Consider the following 17,098-nt stretch of genomic DNA (forward strand, 5'->3'; position numbering starts at 1 on the left):
CTGGGGTGGGAGGAGTCTTTGATGATGTTGCTTGCTCTGCTGAGGTAGCGAGAGTTAGCAATGTCGTCCAGGCTGGGCAGAGAGCAGCCAGTGATCTTCTGGGCTGTGCAGATGACCCTCTCCTGTCTGCTGCTGTGCACCCTGCATACCACGCTGTAATGCAGTACGTCAGGATGATCTCTGTGGTGGCTCTGGAGAAGGTCACCAGCAGCCTCTCCTCCAGGTTGTTCTTCCTCTCAGGAAATGGAGACGCTGTTGAGCCTTCCTCACCACCGCCGTGGTATTTGCAGTCCAGGAGAGATCATCGGAGATCTGCACGCCCAGGAACCTCATGGTGAGGACCCTCTCCACTCGGTCTCCGTGGATATAGAGAGGGGCTGGGTCCGCTCGGCTCTTCCTGAAGTCCATAATCAGTTCTTTTGTTTTTGCGGTGTTCAGTTGGAGGTTGTTAACGGAACACCACGTAGTCAGTCTGCAGACCTCATCTCTGTAGGCAGACTCATCCCCCCTGAGATGAACTCGACCACGGTGGTGTCATCTGCAAACTTTATAATGGAGTTTGATAGATGAGTCGGGGAGCAGTCGGATGTGTAGAGCGTGAACAGGAGGGGGTTCAAAACACATCCTTGTGGAGAGCCAGTGCTGAGTAAGATGGTGTTGGACAAGTGGGGGGGAGTCTGACACATTGTGGGCGGTTTGTCAGAAAATCTTTGATTCAGAGGCAGATGGGGTGGAGACCCCCAGGTGACTTAGTTTCTGGACCAGGATAATATATATATATATATATATATATATATATATATATATATATATTTAAAGCCCCTTAAGGCTATTTGCCATCATGTTTAGACTTGAGAACATAATTAATTAAACTATTAGCATTATTATAATGCACAGTAGGGCTATTTGCAATGTACACCGGCACTTTAAATAAGTTACTTTATTTTTAGAAAATAACGAAACTCAATAAAATGTAAATTTATAATAACTTAAATCCATATTTATAAATGTATAGAATGAATTCTATTCATGTAATTATATAATTGATCTGAAATTGTAGTTTATTTTCTGGATCTGTACTCACTACTTTAACAGTATGTGGAGGTAAACTGCTTTTCTCTGTCCTCTATACTGTCTATTCCATAGATAATGTAGTTGTTCTGATCCCAGTGTTCCATTTAAATGTAAAGTTACTGTATTATCCTTGTCTAGTCTATAATCCTGTTGTATAGTGTTTTATGACTCGCCTTGTTTTATTTATTAAGTGTGAATTTTTTACATCAGCCTGTCTAGGGACACAGATGGAAATGAGCCTATGGCTATAATCTGATATATCTACATTTGTTATATGTTCATTGATATGTACTGTCCCTACAAATATAATATAATTATCTAGATTTGTAACATAGGCCCTAACGTATCAAACCAAACATTAGCTAAAGAAGAAGAAAACAATGATGAAGATTGTTAGTTTTTACAATTAACTTATTTAGAATGTGTTTTATGATGAAATTATTTACAATGTGTTTTATTATGAAATTATTTACAATGTGTTTTATTATGAAATTATTTACAATGTGTTTTATGATGAAATTATTTACAATGTGTTTTATTATGAAATTATTTACAATGTGTTTTATTATGAACTTATTTAGAATGTGTTTTATGATGAAATTATTTACAATGTGTTTTATGATGAAATTACTTACAATGTGTTTTATGATGAAATTATTTACGATGTGTTTTATTATGAAATTATTTACAATATGTTTTATGATGAAATTATTTACAATGTCTTTTATTATGAAATTATTTACAATGTGTTTTATTATGAACTTATTTACAATGTCTTTTATTATGAAATTATTTAGAATGTATTTTATAATTGATATTCACTTGCATTAAACCGAGTCAAATAAAGGCTAAGTTTATTTTCAAATATCCAAGTACTTTACTGTAATTTGGTGCATTAGAAAAAGGACATTCAGTGGTGGAGTGTAGGTAGGAGTGGCTTATTTTACCGCCCTTTAATGCCTGTTTAAATATGGTCACTATTGAACAGTTTTATTGATATTGAAGCACTGATTGACAGGGAAAGAGTCCTTATTGGACACAGATTAAACTGGTCTCTGACTCTCTCTCTTTATAATTAAAATGTTTTTTAAGTTAACCTGTTAAAAGAAAATGTATTATGACAAATTTCCCCAAAGACCAAACAAAGCCTCTTCCCACACAAGGGTGGTAAACCAATCATTAGTGCACGAGCAGAACTGGTGCAGACCGCCCCTATTTAAATGAGATGGACTTCTCTGTCTGCTGCACAAACATTTAATAATGTAGAAAACTAAATAAACAAATAAAAAGGGTTTTTTTGTTTCTTTTTTTAAAACAACTTAAAAACCTAATGATATTTTTTACTCCTCACTTAATGTGGCTGTTCCGCTCGGTCCTGTAACTTTGCTCTGATCAGTGCATGAAAAATAGGCAGATTAGGACATAAACCGCCCTATTGATCTACTATTGATCTGCGTTAATACAGCTACACAGTCTGTCAATCATGCTGCATTATATTGAAGATGATCTACTGACCATCATCCAGCAGGTCTGAGCAGCGCTGTGTCACGCACACTCTCATATGTCACCGTTGTGCCATCAGTGATCATGCGTGAATTGCGCATCTGATCTGCTGATTCTGGCCTGACATTAACACGACATGAGACTTTGATGATTAAAACATGGAGAGAAACGATATCAATCCATGGTCATATCCATATATTCATCTCTGCGTAAGGCAAGGCAAGGCAAGGCAAATTTATTTATATAGCGCATTTCATACTCAAGGCAACTCAATGTGCTTTACATGATAAAACATTCAATTGTTTAAAATCAATAAGAACATTTAAATCAATAAGAACAATTAAAATCATCAGTAAAATCAATTAAAATCATCAGTAAAATCAATTAAAATCATCAGTAAAATCATCATTACATCAACAACATGACAAAAAATCTCTCTCTCAATCATATGCAGTAGAGAAAAAAAGTGCCTTTAACTTTGATTTAAAAATGTTCACATTGGATGCTGACTTCAGCTCCGCTGGCAGTTTGTTCCACTTCTTTTGCAGCATAACAACTAAAAGCAGCATCACCATGTTTACTGTGAACTCTGGGCTCCACTATCTGACCTGTGTCCATAGATCTGAGAGACCTGCTGGGTTCATACCTGACCAACATGTCACTGATGTATTCTGGACCAAACCCATTCACAGATTTATACACCAGCAGCAGAACTTTAAAGTCTATTCTGAGGCTGACTGGGAGCCAGTGTAAAGACTTTAAAACTGGAGTAATGTGCTCTGACCTCTTTGTTCTGGTTAAGACCCGAGCTGCAGCGTTCTGAACCAGCTGTAGCTGTTTGATGCTCTTTTGGGGGATTCCTGTCAGAAGACCATTACAATAGTCCAGTCTGCTGGAGATAAAAGCATGGACCAGTTTCTCCTGATCTTTCTGAGCCATTAAACCTTTCACTCTGGAGATGTTCTTTAGGTGGTAGAAGATGTTTTTGTGATAGATTTGATCTGACTGCTGAATGTAAGATCTGAGTCAATCAGAACACCAAGGTTTTTGACTTGGTCTTTAGCTTTTAAAGATCGAGACTCAAGATAATTGCTGACAGCAGTCCTCTTTTCCTTGTTACCAAAGACAATCACCTCCGTCTTGTCATGGTTTAGTTGAAGGAAGTTTTCACTCATCCAGCAGTTTACTTTTTCTAAACAGTCACACAACACCTCAATGGGACCATGGTCATCTGGGTTCAGTGATAGATATAGTTGTGTGTCATCTGCATAGCTCTGATAATCAACCTTACAGTTCTGTAAAATTTGTCCTAAAGGAAGCATGTAAAGGTTAAACAGAAGGGGTCCAAGAACAGATCCCTGAGGAACCCCACAGGACATTGGTAATCTGTCAGATTCAAAGTTTCCAATGCTTACAAAATAGCTTCGCTCCTCCAAGTATGACTTAAACCATTGCATTACTTTTCCATTTAGTCCGACCCATGTTTGCAATCTGTGCAACAACATTGTATGATCTACAGTGTCAAATGCAGCACTTAGATCCAACAGAATGAGAACAGATACTTTTCCTGAATCAGTGTTCAACCTTATGTCATTGATCACTTTGATAAGAGCAGTTTCAGTGCTGTGATGAGAACGAAAACCTGACTGAAATTTATCAAATATTTTGTTGAATGTTAAGAATTGACTCAGTTGGTTGAAGACCACCTTCTCAATGATCTTGGCCATGAATGGAAGGTTGCTGATTGGTCTATAGTTAGCCAGTATAGAGGCATCCAGTGTTCTCTTTTTTAACAGCGGTTTCACAGCAGCTACTTTCAGGGATTTTGGTACGGTGCCTGATTGGAATGAGCAGTTAATTATCTGACACAGATCAGTGACAATTGACTTTACAACAGTTTTAAAGAAGTTTGAGGGTATTGTGTCAAGGCAACACGTTGATGGATTCAGCTGCTGAACAGTTTCCTCTATTGTTTTTGGGTTCACTGTAATAAACTCTAACATTGTAATTGATTCATCCCTCAGTGGTTGAAGCTGTTCAAGCTTTTTGTGATTTTGCTGGTTTGTTCTGATGTTTGACCTTATTGATTGTATTTTTTCATTGAAATATACAGCAAATTCATTGCATTTTCCAGCTGACAGTAATTCAGGGGCTATCTGATCTGGGGGGGTTGTGAGCTTTTCAATTACAGAAAACAACGTGCGAGAGTTGTTGACATTTTGGCAATAATTTCAGAAAAGTATTGCTGCCTTGCTTTGAACAAGCCATCATTGAATTTTCGCAGACTTATTTTGTATAGTTCTAGATGAATTTGGAGTTTTGTTGATCTCCATTTACGCTCAGCTCTTCTACAGTCAGATTTCAAATTCTGCATTATCTCAGTCCTCCTCCAAGGTGTTTTCTGTGTGTTTGGTTTTCTCTTAGTTTTGATTGGAGCCACCACATCTATGACATTACAGACGTTTCTATTATACTCATCCAGAAGATCATCAACTGTCTCAGCACTCAATGTTGGTGTCATTGCTATGGCTTCCATAAACTGTGCACTTGTGTTCTCATTTATGTACCTTTTCTTTAAACACACATAACTAGGGGGAACAGATGTTACAGTCTCTAGGTCAAAAAAGACACAGAAATGATCAGATAGAGCTAAGTCTCTTACATCAACAGCAGAGATATCAACACCTTTAGAGATAACCAGATCCAAAGTGTGACCTTGAGTGTGTGTCGGACCAGTCACATGTTGTGTAAGACCAAAAGTATCCATTAAAGCATACAGTTCTTTGGAAGTATTGTCCATGTTATTGTCTACATGAATATTTAAGTCACCTGTTATTATTAAAAAGTTGTATTCAGTGCATACAACTGACAGCAGTTCAGCAAACTCATCCATGAATTCTCCAGAATATTTTGGGGGTCTATAAATGACTAAAAACAGAACTCTTGAATCACCCTTCAGTAAGAATGACATATATTCAAAGGAGATAAAATCACCAAATGTTATTTCTTTGCACTGAAATATTGATTTAAAAATGGCAGCAACTCCACCACCTTTCCTGCAAGTACGACACTTATTTAAATAAATAAAGTCTTGTGGTGAACTTTCATTGAGAATAGTATTACTGATACCATCATTCAACCATGTTTCATTAAGAAATAAAAAGTCCAAGTGATGTGTCAAAATAAAATCATTAATTATTAGTGACTTGTTAGCAAGAGATCTAACATTAAGAAGAGCTAATTTTAAAGACTTTACTGGAGACACTGGTGGACTTTTGGATGACATGTTATAGGAGTCAAATTTTTATCTCTATAAAGCTTTTTGCTTTTCTTTAATTTCACAATTTTACCTGTGTTACCTGTCACCACAGGAATTAAAGAAGCTGCATTAACTCCATAGGGCCCTGACTTTTTCTGGTTGTTCCTAAAAATAGAGCTATTGCAGTCTGGACCCAGCACACATCAGGCCTGTGTCGCTCTAAGTTGAACACAGCTGGCCTGAGGAGAAGAGTGATCCTGAGCCTGGTATCGTCGAGGAGGGATGGGTGGTGCAGATTGACCATGGTGGGGTAAAGGGTGGGGTGTTAGTCTTGTGCCAGCCAGAACCAGCTCGTTCATCTGGGCAGTTAAATCCAAGAAGGCAGGGGTAGGAGAGAAGCTGGATGAGGTGGAAGTAGGTGAATTTTGGGGTGAAGCAGGTGGGTCCTGAGATGCGGGGGTTGGGTTGACCTCTTCATTTTGGCGATTTTTATTTCTTGCTGGAAGCTCATTGACTCCATGTTCTTTCCTTGTTGTTTTGTTCTCCGATGGTACATGTTGTCCTCTGTCTTTATCAGAACTGATAGCAGTGTGACTGGTGAAGTAAAACAAGTTGGATGTGAAGAGTTTTTACTCCAGCCTTGTTTAGACACAGTCCATCTGCTCTAAAAAGATGACGACGTTCCCAAAAAATAGGAAAATTTTCTATAAAATTTAGTGAAAGGGCAGCACAAGCCGAAGACAGAAATTTATTCAAAGAGTAAATCCTTGAGAATTTCAGATCTCCTTTGCGGACTGGAGGTATCTGGCCACTGATGAACACTTTAGGCTGTATACAGCTCACAGTTTTTAGCAGATGGGTGAAATCCAGCTTTAACACCTCAGACTCCTCCTTGGCTAAATCATTTAACCCAAAATGAATCACAACATTTTTCAAATGTGGGTAATCTGCAACGATATGCAAGATTTTGTCAGCCAGGTCTGATACTGTGTCATTAGGTAAGCAGATCACTTTCACGTTGCTGCTAAACATCTTCTGAGCATCTTTAACAGAAACGTCTCCCACTATCAGTGTGTGAGGTTGTTGCTTTGGCCTACCATGTCGCTTTTGTTTTCCTGAAGCACTTTCAGTCTTCGCAGTTCCAGAAGGTTGTGTGTTGACCTCATTAGAGCCAGATCCTTGGTCATTCAGCAGTGGGGCGAATCGATTACCCAGTTCTACATGAAACTGGGTTTGTGACTTGGTGATACTCCTGCCTTTAGCAGATGTCCACTTTTGTGCCTGGGCAGACAAGGGAGTTGATGTTGAGGCTGCAGTCTGCGAAGCCAGTGCAGGCAGTCCGTCTCATTATTGATATCAGGGCGCTTTGCTCGGCCCGTTAGCCTTTGAAGTGGATATGACTTTTTCTTAGGCTTAGCTCCCAGAGTATTCCAGGGAGGACTCGCACCTGTTGGCTTATCAACGGGAACAGGATCCTCCCTAGGCCTGATAGCTTTGTTAGCACGGGCTGGTAGCGAGTTAGCTTTATCCACTCCGCTGTTTTGAAACAGCGGCACAGTCGTATCATTATCATATCCACAGTGTCCAATTAACCTCAATGTTTACTTTATTCCTCGCACTGTAGTCTCCAGTTCAGTAATCTTTTGGAGAAGACTGCTGTATTCTGTTGTGGAAAGAGCCATTCTTCTGCTAGTTAGCTTGCTACTTGTAGCTAGCTAGCTTGCTACTTAGCTTTCCAGTTGAGCCAGCAAATAAAAAAGCAGTAGATGATTACCTCAGAGCCAGAGTCAGATGGTAAATGATAGAGTTTGATGTTGAGGTATCGTATCATTTCTCAGAAGAAAAAGTTCATGTTTAGTAAATAAATTCCTCTGTGAGCTCCGCTCTGCTCTTTTGCTGCTGTCAGCTCAGCTGGTGTGCCTTTGTACAGCGAACATCTATCTCTCTCTCTCTCTCACACACACACATTAGCGCGTGGAGTGACGTTTGCACATGTTTTAATACCCCTAAACCTTTAGTGAAACTGCCTCTGAGTACCTTTGAGTCTGGATCCCGGGGTTTTCCAGAACAGGTTTTCCTTCATGGACCAGCCTCCTGCGGAGCAGCTCTGCAGGTCTGAACAGTCCACCGTCCCTCACTTGGGTCTCAGCTCGTGGGGTCGAGCTTGGCCTGGATTTCCTGCATCCGCTGTGTTTTTTCCAGTTCTTCCATCTGTGATTTAGAATGACCATTACTCAACAAATAGTGATAGAGATCTTAGTTTATAAAGTTTAACTCCTGAAAGCATCACACGAGGAGAGAAATCTTCTCAACAATATTGAATACCTGCAAAAATCCACTTCTTGCAACATTGATATAAACAGAAGAAAGTATCAACCTCATGTTGAAATGAACAGAGTTTTTTTTGTCTTGATTTATCTTGTTCAAATCTAACAGGATCCTCTATCAGCATCTGATCCTGAATCTAATCATGGAATTGATTATCTGGTCTTTCTTCGCTTTTGGTCAAATCTCTCTACGAGAAGGACGGGCAATGGGAGAGTTCACAATTCCTGAGGACATGGAAGACGTCCACCACCAGATTGGAATTTATGATATAGACTTCTGCTGATTGGATCTGGCATTTTCCTGATCTATTGCAAAGTTGGATTACGTTGGCAGCACTATTGGAAGCCGCAGTCAACAACGAAAGGAGCCAAACTCTCCGTACTCTCTCAGATGGATTCCACCGTGGAACTTTAAGGGGAGGATATTTTGTCTCACAGGAATTGGATCACTTATTGAGCTGACCAGGAACAGAACAGTAGGGCTGGCAGTCATGTTATGGCTAGCCCGTCTCAAACACCTTCTCTATTCTCATTCGCCCCCCCCCCCCCGAATGAACAGCCTGTGGTCTGTTTTCTTCTCTCCAAACTCATCAAGGACGGAATGTTGATAAGATGCTCTGACCTTTCCCTCACTTTTCATGAACACCTGGTTCAGGCTCTGCCAACGAACTCTCAAGGTCATCTCTATGTGAGAGTCAGCAGCAGAGTCTGAGTAAACAGGCTTATCTCAACAAACACTTTCACTCCTCCTGCATCACTACATATCCTGTCTTTGTCACCATCTCCTCTGGCTCCACCCCCTCCTCCTTCTCCTTTGGCAGTAGGAGGTGCACCATAAGGGCAGCGCCACACTGTGGCTGACCTGCAAACTACCCATCCTAAAGTCCCATCCCCTGTGCTAACGTGTTGTTGTTTTGAATTGTATGTTGTGTTTGTTGGTTTTCGTTGCAATGTTTGCTGAAGAGTTTTTTTCAAGATCCCAAACTCCGCCCCTCTCTACAAGGGCCAAGTTTGGTTTTTGCCTTTTTTTATCTCTTCTTCCTCCCCATTGTTCCATATTTCTCATCTAAGAAACGGAGCGCTGCTCTTGCTGGCTGCCCCCAGTACTCCCATACCTCCCCCCCATGTGACATGTTATTGTCCTTCATGTTTATTGGTCAGGATGTAACTGAAACTGAAATTCCCCTCTGGGATTAATAAAGTCTAATTAATCAATCAATATTAATTATTATTATTATTATTATTATTATTATTATTATTATTATTATTATTATTATTATTATAGTTTGTTTGTTTGTTTTACAAATGTGTCCTAAAATCATCTAAATATCCTTATTAGTAGATCTATGTCTAAAAAAACACATTATTTTGCACCATATTAATTTTATTGCCTTTTACAAATGGGACTACTTTACAGTTTTAGAGCCTGTGTTCCGCCATCTTGAAATCATGTGATTGATGATGTCACTAAACATCCCATTGTTTCTATTGGAGTGAAGGACAGAAGTACCTGTTGGTCAACAGAACTCAGCAGTTCTCTGATCATTAACAGAGCCTGAGCCAGAAAGGAGGCTTCTTCTTCATCATCTGCAGCACATACAAACAAACACAAACACATAATGATGTCACTGAACTTTACTTGGAATCTATTTCAGACATTTAGAATAAAAGTGTTTCAAAAATACTTGTTTCCACTGTTGAGTGTAATCCATGTACCCTTCGTTCTCTGGTTATTTTGTTTTAAAACCAAATCAAAATAACAAATAAACGCTATGGTTATTTTGTTTTACTGACTTAAAACCTGAACAGAAATACAGAAAAATCAAAAACCAGACAAGCAGTGTTTTTTTGTTTTAAAATTCTATCTTCTGTTTGTGTGATTTATGGATATTTACGGGAAAACTATGACGAGAGCTTCACGTTTTAATCTCACCACACAGAGAGGACACACAGACGGGGGCGGACTTTTACTCCTGGATAAAAAAGCAGCAAAGCATAAGTCACATTACTGATGAAGTGGTGAATTATTATTAATACATAAATAAATCAAAACAAAAAATGGTTGTTACATAAAACATGATAAGTGATCAAAGAAACTAGAGGTGGTGTAATGAATCGACTGGTGCTCCTTGTTTCTTGTGATTAACTCATTGACTTCCAAAGATGTCTAAAGACATCAATTCTGTTTTCCTTCTGGGGTTGCTAGGAGACAGTGTGATGAAGTTCTCACGTGAATATTGAGCTTGTACTATGATGTAGTGACCAACTGGTGACATTTAGGTGGTAGCTAGGAGTGTGGCGATATCTCGATACGGCAATATATTGCGATATTTTTCTGCACAATCGATTATCGATATGCTCCCGCTAATTATCGATTTTTTTATTATTTTTTTTATTTATTTATTTTTTTGAATTCTTTTTTTTAAAAACTTTAAAAAAAACCTTTTCTGCTTTTTCACTGAAATGTGCAGGTATATATGTATTATCACTGTTTATTGAAGGAACTAATACATTGTTTACTGCAATATTTCACTATAATGATGTCACTGGTAAGAAAAACCCTATTTATTGTTTACATAAATCACTATTAGAGATACTTATTCATTTACATTGGTATGTTGACACTTATTTACAGAAATGTTGCACTAAAATAGTGTCACTGTTCATAGGACACTTTTTCAAGAAATAAAATAAAAACTGTATTTTTTCACTTAATCTTTTTTTTTCTTGTTAGTCATAGATTATCGTAGATTGATTTCTGACCAATATATCAATAATCGCAGTAGTGTCAATCGTGAGATAATCGTTATTGTGAGCTTTGTATCGCGTATTTATCGTGAGTTCCCACCCCTAGTGGCAGCAGAGCACCTTTGATGAGAGATCACCCTTGTAGGGCAGAGCTCAGAGGGAGAGAAAAGGAGATTACGGAGAGAGAAAATGACGCTACGAGAGTTGATTCTGAAGTCCCAGCAGCTCACACTCTACCAGAGAATAGTGTGGAACTAACTGGGGGAGGGTGAGATAAACCGATCCAAAAACAAAAACGGGGCAAGCGGTGACACTACCGCCATGTCCGGTAGGAGGAGGAAGTTCGTGTGTGCAGAATGACGGGGGGAGAGACTTGGAGGAACGCCAAAATACGTAGAAATACATTCCACTCTGACCCAGACAAGCAAAAATAAGCATAATGTTGCCATAAAAAAGCCTGGTCCTCAGTGTTTTTTGTTGTCATTTCATAGAAGGAAACCGAATGTTGAGGTGTCCCCTAAAGCAACAAAAAATTGCTTCAAAGTAACTGAGAGGTTTTTTTTCAGAAAATTTGTACACAACTGGCGAATTTGTTTGAAACGCCTTTATTCAATAATCAGAAGAACCAACAAGCTAGAAACAAAATGATTTTCATAGTACAAAATGTGAAAAATCATCTAAAAACGTCTGGCAATATGATGTTGGCTGCTCTGAAATGGCCGGCAGTGAATGAGGTAATTTCTGGTGTGTGTTGACGGCTGCTGTTAGCAGTATTTATAACATGCAAAATAAACATTTTTACTGTCCTCAGAAAAGCTGTAAATGTTTTTGCATCTATTGTTCCTCACACCAGCCTTACAGTTGATAGTCAGTCACCAGTTTATCTGGATACTATTTGGACCGTAACACCGGTGTGAGCAGATTTTTACGAGCTAAAACATCCACAGACTGAATGAAAACATGACTATAAAACCGCAGAAATAAATGCTCAACAGTCCTATTGTGTGAAGAGACCTGGTCCAGGACCTGTGGAGGGAAACCAGGTGCAGCCGACTTTAGTTCTCGCAGTAATTTGCCCGTAAATATCCAAATATCTCACAAACAAAATGAGATTTAATTTGAAAACAGAAACGCTGCTTGTGCTAGTTTTTTTTATTTTTCCTGTATTTCTGTTTTTGGTTTAAGTCAGTAAAAACAAAATAACCACACCATTTATTTGTTATTGTGATTTGGTTTTAAAAGGGAATACCAAAGAACGAAGGACACATGAATAAATACGTTAAGGCTAACTGGTATAAAGCACGGTGGGTGCATTACAACGGTGGGTTATGTTAACCTATTAACGTGTGTTGGTGTGTGATATTGTTATTATGTGACACACTCTGGATGCTGAGCTTCACCACCGTTCATAAGCACCAGGGTTTGGGCTTCAATTATAATTGTAAGCGCATAAACTGGTAAGTAATTACAGTTATGGGCGTAAAATAATTGTAATTTTTTTTATCTGTTGCTGTCGTAATCATAATTAAAGTTGTAATTGAGTTCAAAATAATTTGACTTTGTAATTGTAATTGCCATAAAAATTTATTAACATTGTCAATTAATATCTTAACGCTAAACTGGGGAACCATGTTACATTTCTATGTACAGTTCTACACATATGTAGGTTAACAATTATTAAAATATGTTTCATATCAAGCTTTCACACATTTTACCATTTAAACAATATATAATCTAGGGGTAACTGACACAATAAAGACTCAGTGACCACACAGCACAAAATATTAAAACCTATATTATTTCAATTGATTAGGAAGCTTAACAAGGTAATCAATAGATAGGAATAAATTAGATGATAGATATTTGTTGTTAGTGTATTTTACAAAGCTGATTTAAGACCAGTTAGCATTAGAGATGCTAACAGAAAGCTAACACAAGAGGAAGGTTAATTTTCATTAGTTCAGGCTCCAGTAATTGTGATTAATTGTAATTGAATTGAAGTAATTAAATTGATTTTCTGAGATAAAAATATTTTAATTGAATTGTAATTGGAAAAAATGCTGATCACTGTAATTGTTAAGTGAATTGTAACTGAACATGGTGAAATTGAAAACATAATTGTGGATTGACCCCAACCCACAACACACTTTGCGTCGCCACGGAGAGAGAGAGCGCGGGAACAACAACAACTACAATTCCTAGACATGCTGGGACTCACTCCCATAATGCATCATGATTCAAGCTTGCAAACGGTCCAAACTAACCTCTAATGATGAGTCACGGAGGCCTGGACAAAAAACTAACTACTGCTACTTTTTTCTCACGCTTTGAAAACTGCGGCTTAAACAGTGACGCGGCTAAATTGTGGATTTTTCCCGGTTTTATAAGCTTCATGCTGTCACAAAGTTGAGCTCCGTCACTAGACCAGGTGGAACAATGACATTGATACAGGATGTTCTGATCTCTGCTCCGTCTACAGTAAAAGTCAGACAGTTTGTAATAATAACATAACATCATGAAGTTACCAAATCACCACGTTGCATTTGTTCAGCAGTGATCATGTCCATATTCTGACTCAAAGTCCGACTCGCTGTGATCGCTCTGTGGTAGTTCACAGTAAGAAGAGTGTATGAAGTGGTGTATCAGTGGTTACAGTAAAAAGTCACCATAAAGAACTGTAAATGTATTGATATGTAGACGTGGAGCAGTGAGGAGGAGACTTCATGTAGTAAAGGAAACTTATCAGTTGAAACACGGACATTTCTGTGAAACCTAACTTGAGTACAGCAGCCCGCCTACCTGCCTGTTCTGATTGGCCGAGTCATCTGAAGGCATCCTCATCAGCCAATAGGTGTGTGGCCTAATTCAGGCTGCAGCATTTGTGTGATTTTCTTTAAAAATTGCGAAATTATTGTAATGTGGTCAATAAAACAGTGTGATTTATAGCCCAGGAACTACAGTATTTATTTGTGACCGAGTGCCATGAGATGATTTGTTGCACTTGGAGCAAATGAAGTTACCCTGAATTCTAAAGTTTGTAGGGATTTAGGGTTTCCAAATTTTACCTGATCTATTATAATAATTAATAGTCATAATAAAACAAACTAAAAGATGTTCAAACAAAGACACTTCCATCATGTCCTTTTTTTAAGGTTTTTTATGTGATGTCAGATTTTCACGAGGCTACTCACCAGTGGTGTTGTCCAGAATACGCTGAATAAGGACAGGATACTTGGAGATCCGCTGAGTCAACCAGTAGGATGCATTCCTGAACGCCATGGCAAACGAAGCAATGGTCCCCGACTCAGCCTCTGCTCACACACAAAGAGCTGCTACTATCAGCTGCTAACAGATGCTAATAGCTAATAGCTCTGTCTCTCCTCAGCAGAGATCTGCTGCTGCTGCGGCTAACGGTGCTGTTTTCACATTCTTAAAGAGACAGTGTCCTGAATGTGATTTACTTTAAAAACTACTTTCAACAACTCAGAGCTGCCCTGAAAAAAAGCAACACTACATCATTTAATCACATTTCAGCCTTAATGAAGGAAAAAGTGACACAAAATGTTGTTATTGTGCTGCTAGTGATTAATAAAAGCAGGGTTCGTACAGAGCCTTGAAAGTCTGGAAAATACTGGATTTACACTATGACGGCCAGTGTCTTAATTTAACAAAAAACAAAAAAAAAACATTTGATGTGAATAAAAGAATTATATCATGTTTTTTTTTCTCTTTGCCATCTCTGTGTTGTTACCGGTGTAAGTACCAAAGGTGTCCGGGGGACACATTTGGTACTTACACCGGGAGCAACACGGAGATTTGGATTATGCTAAATAACATCACTTTTTACATAAACATATCGCTACCAGTCCCGACCCTACCATGCCAGGTTGCCAGTTTAATGCCAACTGGCTTGAAAATGCAAAATACAAGGATTGGCTGCGACCATGCCCAAATGCACTGTCTGCAAAAAGGACATCAAGCTAAACACGATGGGGGAATCAGCACTGACGAGCCATGCCAAAGGTTAGTCAGTTGAGTTTAATTATAAAGGACATTGTCACCTTAGATTACTGTTTATTTATGTTCTTCTTGGTAAGTTACACAAGTTTGTATTTGTTATTGACTTGTCGATACAAAGAAATAGCATGCTAAATTGTCCCTGAAAGCCCTTAGCAATTAGCTAGTTTTCATTTATCTACTGCATCAAATGCTTGTTGTTAGCTAGATAACGTTAGCTCTGGGGGTCCCTTCATCCTAACGGTACATAACGTGTCACCTGTCTTTGCTGGGTTGAAACTAGGGATGGGCACGATTATTCAGGTACGCGAGTACTCAACGTTGACACCATTATAGGAGTAACATTTCGTCACTAGCGCACCTGTCCCCTTCGGCTGTGTGTTTACCTCCGTACTGAGATTCTAACCCTAACATAATCTAATAAACAAATAAAACACGTGTCCGTTCACTTTGAAAACAAAAATAAACAAAAACTGAATTTAGTAAAAATTCCTTTTTTCGGTAGTGCGCATGTGCGCATATACAAGCTCAGACTGACGTGAACTCAGACGAGTTGAGATGCTGCACTTTTGGGAGTGTTTTTTTTAATCATACACAAACTCCTTTTTAAAATAGTAAAAAAATAAAAATAAAATAAAAATAAATAGATAATTTATTTAAATAAATAGGCTGGGGCTGGGCGATATAGACAAAAAATTGTCCCGATAATCTCTGGTATTTATCACGTTAACGATAAAAAATCACAATAACTAAAAACTACAAATAATTGAATAAATAAAACAATTCCCAACTTGTGTAAAATGGTTCCTTACAAACACATACATTTGAACATCAACACTAGACACATTTAAAAAGGCTGTCGACACATAGAGCTCATGAGCTGATATTTTATACCATGTATTTGTACATGTGGGTTAGTGTTAAGACATGCAATTCATGTATTTACTCAGTTAAAATGAAATTATTTTGTAATTTAAAAAAAATCACATGAAAAGCAAAAATAACTGCAATAGTGTTTTTACTGTTTCTGAATCTTGTTTATTTTATATCTTAGAATGAGTTAATATCGCTCAGATTTCCTATAATTAAACCAGATCAGGCTGATGATTTTAATCATCAGGATATTTAGGTGTAATAAACAATACAGTTACATTACTGTGTAATGGGACCAGTTTTGTCTAGTGAACACATGAAATATAATTAAATAATAATAATATATATATATATTATTGGCATTTCACAATTTGGGACGGATGAATAGTGACGTTAGTATTTATGCTAACATTTATTTCATACAATGTGTGACATGTTAGATTTAGATTTAAGTGTTAATAATCTGAACAAAAACAAATCTGTGGTTCTTTATGGTGTAATGATACTAAGCCATGTCATTGGTACTTGTTCTGCTCGGCAGCTTCAGGTTAAGCCGTGTCGAGCACCGCCGTCTGTGTGCTGAGGGGGGGTGGTGGGGGTGGCACACACCGCGGCGGTGGAGCTTCCGTGAATAGCGCGTGTTTGAAAAGTAAAGATTCAATGAAATTAAGTTATTGTATTATCATTTATAGAGGATTGTTATCTCGGTATGTCAATTGGATTTTCATTTTCTGCTAAAGAGCAACAGTAAAAGAGAAATGAAGCTAAACAGGGATGATTATTTGTCGTATATACTGTATGTATATATTGAGTCCATTCAAAGCTTCAGCTTCCTTGAAAAAGTTTACATTTTATCTTGTGAATTGCATAAAGTGCTGGAAAAGTGCTTGAATTTTACTTTTAAAATGCTGTACGAACCCTATTAAAAGGGTCTTTGTGACTTTGACCCATTATTGTTTTTATTGTAAAACTATTGATATGAAATAAATGGTTTATATCACCTATTGTCATTTTAAAGTAAAAATATATAGATATGAATATTGGTCCATATCACCCAGGCCTAATGTAACCAAAGCAGTAACGTTTTATCTTGTAAAGGATATGATTGTATAAACTGTGTGAAATGAGGCGTTCAAACACTGTTTAAAGTATGATTTTATTAATATGAGTGTGTTACCTCAATAACTAATAGAAATCACTAGACTGATATGATGCCTTGTTATGTAGCATGTGATGCTAATGCATTAAAAGAGTAAAAAGACTGTGACTATAAGAACATGTCAGACCTTTTGTTTCA

At 37.9% G+C, this 17,098-nt stretch overlaps 1 protein-coding gene across 1 annotated transcript in view; it reads right to left on the reverse strand.

The window, feature by feature from the left end:
• The window catches only part of LOC114471827 (rho guanine nucleotide exchange factor 2-like), a 59,822-nt gene that overhangs the window by 18,865 nt on the left and 23,859 nt on the right, over window positions 1-17,098 (reverse strand). The window contains 7 exon segments of the mRNA XM_028460762.1: window positions 7,874-7,910; window positions 7,912-7,992; window positions 7,994-8,047; window positions 9,674-9,750; window positions 14,103-14,160; window positions 14,162-14,191; window positions 14,193-14,222. Of these exon segments, the coding sequence (XP_028316563.1) occupies window positions 7,874-7,910; window positions 7,912-7,992; window positions 7,994-8,047; window positions 9,674-9,750; window positions 14,103-14,160; window positions 14,162-14,191; window positions 14,193-14,222 (367 nt within the window).

This window comes from Gouania willdenowi, chromosome 11, assembly GCF_900634775.1.
Source record: "Gouania willdenowi chromosome 11, fGouWil2.1, whole genome shotgun sequence".
NCBI lineage: Eukaryota > Metazoa > Chordata > Actinopteri > Blenniiformes > Gobiesocidae > Gouania > Gouania willdenowi.